Source organism: Petaurus breviceps, unplaced genomic scaffold (genome assembly GCF_028583685.1).
Source record: "Petaurus breviceps papuanus isolate PSGF00001 unplaced genomic scaffold, PetGlider_PUasm1.0 90925, whole genome shotgun sequence".
NCBI classification, from domain to species: Eukaryota; Metazoa; Chordata; class Mammalia; order Diprotodontia; family Petauridae; genus Petaurus; species Petaurus breviceps.
The window spans coordinates 7,564,026-7,573,190 of NW_027187380.1; the positions used below are offsets into that span (position 1 = coordinate 7,564,026).

Here is a 9,165-nt window from a genome sequence, read left to right on the forward strand (position 1 = left end):
GTGGAGCCCTTTAAGGGAAGGTTGCTTAGGGGAGGCTTGCTTATAGGAAGGCTTTCACACCTTTTGCTAATTTCTAATTAGGTACTGAGTCACAGGGTTGTGATGCCTGCTGGCTTTGAGATTTGTAAGTTGGTATTTTGCTTTGGGGGCTCGCTTATGAGAAGAATCTTGTGATTCCCTGGTCGAGATTCTGAGTGGCTGTATGTTCAGAGCTCCCTGCCTGCTCAGATGTAAAGGCTCTCTCCGTCCAGGGATGTGCGAAAAGTTGATTCAGGCAGTCAGAGCCCTGTCTGTTGGCCTTTATTTCTCTGCTTGTATTTTCTCTGAAGTTCAGGGTGCTGACTTTTCCCCTGAACTAGTGAATGTTACTAAAAAAGATTGTTGACCCCTTAGACAGCTATCTTTCCTAGTAAAGCAGATCTAAGAACCTGTGCCAGCAGCTCTCCTGGGTATGCCAGCGTGGTTGCTGCTCCAATATTTGTTGTCCTTTAATCCCATCGATGTACAGGTACCTTCTGTAGTCTTTTTGTTGCCTCAGTTTATCTGTTCTTTCGTTGAACTTCCTCTTATACATCAGTGTTCTAGTGTGTCTTGTGTCTCAGAGGACACCCAAAGCTCTGCTGAAGAGCCCCGAAAGAGGAAGGATATTAGCATTGACTCTAGCCCAGAATTTGAGTCTGGGGGTTCCTGTCTTCTAGGACCTGGCTCCAAGCTCTTCCCGCTGTGACCTGAAAGAGAACCTGCTGAAGGGAGGATGTACAGTTGAATACATTGAATTCCCGGTCAGTCGAATCAATGTCCTGGAAGCTAGACCTCTCAGTAATACTGGTTCTGGAGATAGTTCCAAGATCACCCAAGTCAGCCCCCAGAAGATTGAGCTTCAACTGAGGCCAGGTAAGACATGGGAGGGAGCCTCCCAACCCCATTCAGGTAAACCCTGGGCAGGCTATGGATACCAGGAGTCAAAGAGTTTGGGATAGTGATTGGGTATGGGATATAGTAATGTTAAGTGATGGAAATTAGATGAATGGGTAGGGGATGGTGGATGGTGGAGGGAAAGCAAAGAATTATGGAGGAGTGGAGATTTGGGGATAGAAGGATGAAGATAGAGAAAATGGGGGCCAAGGGATAGGGATATATCAGGCTAGGTGCATGGGGGGAGGGGAGTCTGGATAGAGGTTAAAACTGCCCATTTGGAAACACTGAGTTTAACTTTCTAATCAAATCAATAATGTACTAAGGAGCTATGTGCTAGGCAGTGAGGAATGTCCAAAGAAATAGATAACTGGATCCCTGTTCTCTATCAGCTTATAATCTAGTCTTGTTTGACTCAAATTCTGGGTCCTAGTTGGTGATGAACTAGACAAAGAGGAGAGATCAGAGTCACTGGAGAATGGAAAGTGGGGGACAAAAGGAGGAAAGAATATAGAATGACTGGAGAAGAAAGGCTAAGAGTCATGAAGAAGAGAACAGAGGATATTTAGGGATACTCAGGAGGACAGAGCACCTACAAAAGGCCTGGCTACGTCCTACTGCACGAGACGTCCAACTGAAATGCTGCATTGTACAGAATCATATCACAGGCCCTTCCGAGGTGCAAAGAAAGAAAAGAAGAGGTCCCCGTCCCCAGAGGAGTTACAGTCTCATTGAAGGAACAATATACACCTGCCTAAAATCACGGAGAAGCAACATGGTCTAGGGGAAAGAATACTGACCTTGATATTAGATAAATCTAGGTTTGAACTCTTCCTCTACCTCAAACAGTGCAAGTCTGGGCAAGTTATGGCCTCTTCTTCCAGCCAGCCAGCCCGTCGGGTCCAACTCTCTGTGACCCCATTTGGGTTTGTTTTTCTTTTTTTTAATTTTTATTTTTTGGGGGGTTTTCTTGGCAAAGATACTGGAGTGGTTTTAGCCATTTCCTTCTCCAGCTCATTTTACTGATGAGGAGACTGAGGCAAACAGGATGAAGTGACTTGCCCAGGATCACACAGCTAGATGCAATAAACAATGCAATTAAGTTTTCTCCTAGTTCCCATAATTGGGGTCTGAGGTCTGATTGGAACCTGCATTCCTGACTCCAGGCCTGGCACTCTTTCCAGCTGTGCCAACAGTTGTGCCAACAGATGAGACTGGGATTCAAATTCTGTCACCTTCTAGTTGTTTGGCCCTGGGGAAGCCAATCTGTCTGGATCTCAGTTATCTCCTCTATAAAATGTGGATGATATGGCTTGCATTATTTATCTCACCAGATTATTAGGTGGAAAACTGCTTTGCATGTTGTAAAGAATGAGGTAAAGGGAGTATTATCACATGTGAATTGGAAAGTACATCAGAAGTCTCCTAGTCGGGTCCATGCCCAGTGTTGGAATCTCCCTCTCTAAAGTCTCTGACAGACGGTCAGCATACTACTTCATGAGTGTGGTGGAAAATAACTGAAGAGACAATCCAGGCTCTATGATTTATTAGCAAAACAGGCATGGACTTGTCAGTCAGTTCAAAGACCTTGAATGCAGATTTCTATCTATCTATTAATTAAATAAGATCAATTAATTAAAAGAAAACAATTAACCAGGATACAAAATTAGGTAATCTGATTTCTAATTGGAGAAAAGATTAGGGGCTTTCTGAGTTGAGAGAGGAAAAGCAAGCAGGCATATTTCTCTGAAATCAGAAAAAGAGGTGTCCTACTCCACACCACAAAGAAGGAAGTGGCTTACCATTCCAGTATCTTTGCCAAGACAATCAATCCCAAATGGGGTCATGAAGAGTCAGTCATGACCGAAATGACTGACTGGGTTTCTGGTCAGCATAGTCTAGGTCCTTAGTTAAGGGTCTCTAAACAGCAGGTAGAGGTGGTTCAGCTTCTCAGCCTCAGAGGACTAGGTTCGAACAATGCAATAAAGTTTTCTCCCAGTTCCTACAATTGAATAAAATTTTCTCACAAGACAGAAGTTGGACTAGACCCATAACTGGATAGAAAAAGAACTGAGCTAGTTCCAGAATTGAGTCAGAAGATGGAGTCAGTGGGGTTCACTCAATTCCCACATAGGACAATCCTTTCCGTTGGCAGATAGCCCTCATGATTAGAAGTTCTTCCTTATGATGAGCCAAAACCAAATAATTAACTAAAGATCAATGGGAAAACAATGTGTAAATGAGTCCAACATAACTTCTTTGTGAATATTGAGGGGAAATGTAGTATAGGAGGGTGAGGCTAATCTGGTAAGACTTCCTGGGAGAGGTAAATTTTGAACAGGTTTTTGAAGGAATTAATAATTTAAATTAATCAAAAAACCATTTATTAAGGAACTGTAGTATCTGAGACACCATACTGGGGACACAAAAGCAAAGCAAACACAGTCTGCCCTCAAGGAGCTTACATGTTTGGTGAGGAGTATATCTGGACAGTGAGTTGAGTCTGGAACTGAAGAAAAGAAAGAGGATTTGGTCTAGGCTATATCTGGGAAGCTGTGCAGTGCCTTTCTTTCCATTCATGCAGTCGTTACCCTCCTTCAGGCTCATATCATCTTTTCACTGTCTTATTTCATCAGCCTCCTCATGGAGCTCTCTGTCTCACTTTTCCTACTCAAAATCTTTCTCTACACAGCTGCCAATATGATTTTTTTTAAAGATCAGGTCTTTATTATGATACCTCCCCCTGTTCAATAAAATCCTGTGGCTCCCTATTGCCTTTGGGATCAAATATGAACTCCTCCATTTGACATTTAAAACTCTTCACAATTCCATCCTCTCTTTCCAATCTGTTTACGCATTCTCTCCCCCAAGCCTGCAACTCCCCAAACTGGCTTTATTGTTCTCCATCAGAACCCTCTATCTCCTGTCTTTGGGCTTTTGCCTTGGCTGTCTCCCATGTGTAGAACACAATCTCTCCTCATCTCACCTCCTAGAATCCCTGGTTTCCTTCAGAAGATAGCTCAAGCATCACCTCCTGCAGGAAGTCTTTTCTAGTCCCCCCAGCTGCTAGTGCCTTGTCTTCTAGGGTTACCTTGTGTTTGTTTTGTGCAAATTATTATATAGAACACTTTCTTTTAGACTGTGTACCCAGGGAATTTTAATTTTAAGAAGAACATTTATTGAACACTCAGTCATGAAGGTCATTACTTTTATTCATCCAACTCAAGAAACCAAAATATAACTTAAATTTTAAAAATTAACAATGAAACTTAACAAGACTAAAAAATGCCAAAATTTTTGAGGTGTTAAGATACATACATACATACATACACTGAGCTGAAGAAGGAAATGGCAAAGTACTCCAGCACATGCACCAAGAAAACCCCAAATGTGGTCACAAAGAGTTGGATATGACTGAAGAATAAATAACTCAACAACAATGTGCATGTGTGTGCATGTGTGTGTGTGTGTGTGTGTGAGGGTGCTTTTATCCATCCTTAAATGGTTGTTGTTCAGTCATTTTTCAGTCATGCTCAATTCTTCCTGACCCCATTTGGGGTTTTCTTGGCAAAGAGACTGGAGTGGTTTGCCATTTCCTTTTCCAGCTCATTTTACAGATGAAGTAACTGAGGCAAACGGTTAAGTGACTTGCCCAAGGTCACACAACTAGTAAATAGCTGAACCTAGATTTGAATTCAGGAAGATGAATCTTCCTGACCTTAGGCCTAGCACTATCTACTATACCACCTAGCTGTCCCCTCCTCAAATGAAAGGGGCCAAATAGCATAGAGAGTCAAAGAAAATTGATCAGTGTCCTTGCAGGATAAGATTTAAAGATTGAGTTTCTCACTCTGTCTCTCTCCTCACACACACGTGCACACACATGTATTTTCACATATATAAATGTATATACATATATGTGCATGTTCTGTCCTTCATTACATTAGCCTGAAAGCATCTTGAGGACTTTTGTCTCTGTATTCCCAGGACCTAGTGCAGTGTCTGGGGCTTAATAAATCTTTGTTGATTATAATGATGATGATGATAACTACTAGGATTTCTATAGCTCTTTAAGATTTTCAAAGGACTTAGCACATGTTATTTCATTTGATCCTTACAACAACCCTGTGAAGTAGATGCTATTGTGGTCCGCATTTTACAGATGAGAAAACTGAGGCTGACTGGTTAAGTGAATTGCCCAGAGTCATAAAGGTCATAAATGTCCTGAGATGGATTTGATCTCAGGTCTTCCTGCATCCGAGTCTAACCTTGTACCTACTATGTTTCCTAGCTCCAACGATTCAAAATGCCCATTGCTATAAAATCCTTTTCTGTAATAACAATTATTTGTCTCATGGAATTATCTGTGGCTCATGGAACATCAGTCTCAGAATGGCAAGACACCCTGGTGTGTTCTTCCCCATTATAATGTGAGGTCCTTGAGAGCCTGGACTGTTTTTTTGGTCTTTCTTTGTATCCTTAGTGCTTAGCAAAATGCTGGGCATACTGTAGGAGCCTAATGATTGCTAGTTGACTGGCTGGCTGACAGATAAACAAATTGAAGATCATTTGAGGGGGAGAAATAATTAGTAATGAGAGCTGGAGAGTGGGGTGGTAAACAGGGAAGGCTTTAGGGAAGAGATGGCCCCTGAGCTGAAAGGGAAAGCCAGAGCCACGTGTCTTCCAGTTGCTATGTATGCCTTGGAGTCTGTACTGAAACTTCTGCCTTCCTCCTTTCCAGATGATTCTCAGACCTTCTCAGTGCAAGTGCGACAGGTGGAAGATTACCCAGTAGACATCTACTATTTGATGGATCTGTCCAACTCTATGCGTGATGACCTGCAAAAAATTCAGTCCTTGGGGACTAAGCTGGCCTCAGAGATGCGCAAGCTTACCAGTAACCTACGCATAGGCTTTGGGGCCTTTGTGGACAAGCCCATGTCCCCATACATGTACATCTCTCCACCGGAGGCCCTCAAAAATCCTTGCTATGAGTAAGTCTTTGCCACCGGCATGTTGGAGAGAACACTGGACAGGATTGACTCTTGGGTCCCGTGTTCAGTGCTATGGCTACTTTGCTGGTTAGTCATGGGCAGTTCTCTTTTCCTTTCTGTCTCAGCTGCCCCATACAAGGAATCACGCTGATCTAGTCAATTTAGAGAGCTACATAAACTGGGCGATGTCTCTGGGGTGCTTTTATCCATCCTCAAATGAAAGGAGCCAAGGTAGTGTGGAAAATCAGAGGATGCCCATCCTCAATCAGCAATAACAACCACAATAATAATTATAGTGGACGCTTTAGAAAGTGCTTTGTGGGTATTATCTCCTTTGATCTGCAGTTAGTAAACGGTACCTGTTGTCAATACTTTGGTTCCCAACCATACTATATTATTTAACTGTTGGCTGCTGTCTACTTTAAAGGCTGTTAGTACAACTAAATAATGCTTGTTGTTCCTGACTGTGAAAATGTATTTACTTATGGTTCTATGACTTTCTATGTGTTTTCTATGTGCTTAACCTTCTTTGTATAGACAGGAGCCATCGGTTAAATGAGCAAACTATTAAGAACAGAAATGTTAATCAAGGCATAATTTACTCATTTACTATTATGTGTTGCCCATTAATCAGTTAGCAGATTTTTTTCTTTAAGGGTGTACTTAGCACATGATTTGAGCATAGGTTTAATACCAGCTTGGATAATTTAGTCAAATGTGAATGTTTTGAGGCCTAAATTACCAACATACTTGTGGTTAAATAGACCTAGCCTTTCCCCTACTCCTTTTCCACTGTGCAGCCTTTACTTTGAGGAATAATTTCCTGAAGAGTCCCCTATCCTTCCCTAGAATGAAGACAACCTGCTTACCCATGTTTGGCTACAAGCATGTTTTGACTTTGACGGATCAAGTGACGCGCTTCAACGAGGAAGTGAGAAAGCAGAATGTATCAAGGAACCGGGATGCCCCAGAAGGTGGATTTGATGCCATAATCCAAGCCACAGTCTGTGATGTGAGTGTGTGTGTATGGGGGACCAAGGACTGAGCAGCCAGCATTGCATATGGGGGAGGAAGGGTGTCTGTTGGGGAGCAGAGCTCAAGATGATTGATGTGACTGAGACTGGAGTCATATATCAGGTTTCTGTTATTCAGTCTACTCTCCTGAGTCCCTCTGAATACCTCATGGGGTATTCATCCAATCCTCTCAGGACCTGAACAATCTCAGCTGCTTTGGGAAAAGAATTTTCCAAATTTCACTGAATATAACCCAGCACTGTAGTTGGGCCTGGCTTACCCCCAGAATAGGTGATGAGATTGTTTTCCTCCCATCAAATTCTGTAGGAAGTGCCCCTGAGGACCTGAGCATGACAGCCACGCTTAGTGGGTATTTAGTGACCAGCACAGATCAGCACAGATATGTGCACTATTGTTGGAGCATCATTTGGTGATAGGGACCTCTTAGCTTTGGATAATTTTCTTGGGAGGGGGGAAGAAACATTGGGAGAAGGTGATGGTGTTGCATAAAGTGGTTGGAAATAGGGAAAAAGGTTATTCTCTTAGTGGAGTTTTCTAGCCTTTCTTCCTCTCTCTCCCCCCCACCATTTTCTCTCCCTCTCTAGGTATTTTAACACTGAACATCAATTCAAACAACCAATCTTGCTTACTAACTACTTATGTCTTAATTAATTTCAATTCTTAAAGTATCATAACACCATTTTGGTTGCTCCCTGTAAGTCCCCATCAGCACTTTGTCCATTCTTATTTCCTTTTCCTATATCTGAACTCAGTGTGTCCAGTCTTTGAGTTCTAATTTTTTCTTTGTATAAAGATCTTTTCAGAATTCATGTATTCCTTATATGTAATTGCATTATAGTATTCCATTTTACTAATGTATACAATACTCAAAAATATCAGTGAACTCATTGATATGAACATTTTTTTTCCAACAAGTCAGATTATACTCTATTAGTGCCTTCCCTTTCTGCGGGATCCTTGTTAGTGTATCTCCACAAGTCAAGTTCCATCTAACTTTCCAGGGGCCTTCTTCAATTTCTCTTAACACTGGGAGGATACCAGTGGAGTACACAGACTGTCCACTGGTCATCCCTTGCATTTGCCCATCCTTTCCCTTCTCCACCACACATTTTTATGATGATCTATATCTGAGTTTATTTAGTCCTTCTCCTGTTTTAAGACATTTGGGTTATTTATAGTTATTTGCAACTGTATAAAATGCTTCTGGAAAGGCAGGGCGACCTAATGGATAGAGAGTAACCTTGAAACCAGTAAGATCTGGGTCAAACCTTGCTTGTAATGAACTGGCTGTGTGACCTTGGGCAAGTTCCTTAACCTCTCAAGACTCCAGGCAACTCTCTAAGACAATTTGCTGAGGTGGTGCCCACCTGAATTTGTAGAGGATGTTTCTTTGCCTAAGAATTCTCCCAATAACAGTGTAATCATAGGTACAGTTCTGATCTGTATAATTCTGGAATGACAATCTTTCATCAGATAGCTTTTAAAAAATAACACTGCCAAAGTATATTCCTAATGAGGAAGTTATTGTGTGCTCAGCTGTTTCTTGTATTCATCCATCCAGGACTGAGTCCTTGAACTATGTTCTTTTCCTATAAGATAGCTAAGACTTCACTAGCTCTTTTTTTTAAATAGGAAAAGATTGGCTGGAGGAATGATGCATCCCATCTTCTGGTGTTCACCACTGATGCCAAGACACACATTGCTCTGGATGGGAGGCTATCAGGAATCGTTCAGCCCAATGATGGGGAATGCCACATTGGCAGTGACAATCATTACTCTGCCTCCACCACTATGGTGAGTTCCCTCAAGCCCTGCTACCTCTCCATTCCCCACCATCAACACCACTCTCACTCCCATTGATTTCAGCACCTTGGACATACTGAAAATCAAATAAAATGCTGGAGTTAAGAGGCAATCTTTTCTTCTCAGCATTAGTTACTACCTAATTAAAACAATGAGCCTAGTTGGGATTATACAAGAGAGAAACTGGAGTGGGCTTACTGGAGTAGGACTGAGATGAACAAAGGGTGGAGAACAGGTCCTTTGGGTAAAAATTAAATGGATTGCTTAGTTTGGAGAAGGGAAGGTTCAGGAATGATTAACTGTCTTCCAGTCTATGACGGTTTAAAAAATTCATTTCTTTCTCTCTCTTCCTTCCTTCCTTCCTTCCTTCTTTCCTTCCTTCCTTCCTTCCTTCCTTCCTTCCTTCCTTCCTTCCTTC

The 9,165-nt window shown here is 42.0% G+C and overlaps 1 protein-coding gene across 1 annotated transcript in view; it reads left to right on the top strand.

Moving 5' to 3' along the window:
• The window catches only part of ITGB3 (integrin subunit beta 3), an 81,408-nt gene that overhangs the window by 32,863 nt on the left and 39,380 nt on the right, over positions 1 to 9,165 (top strand). Inside the window, exons 3-6 of the mRNA XM_069076213.1 lie at positions 699 to 894; positions 5,657 to 5,909; positions 6,759 to 6,921; positions 8,577 to 8,738. Coding sequence (XP_068932314.1) covers positions 699 to 894; positions 5,657 to 5,909; positions 6,759 to 6,921; positions 8,577 to 8,738 — 774 coding nt within the window. The remainder of the gene's footprint in view (positions 1 to 698; positions 895 to 5,656; positions 5,910 to 6,758; positions 6,922 to 8,576; positions 8,739 to 9,165) is intronic.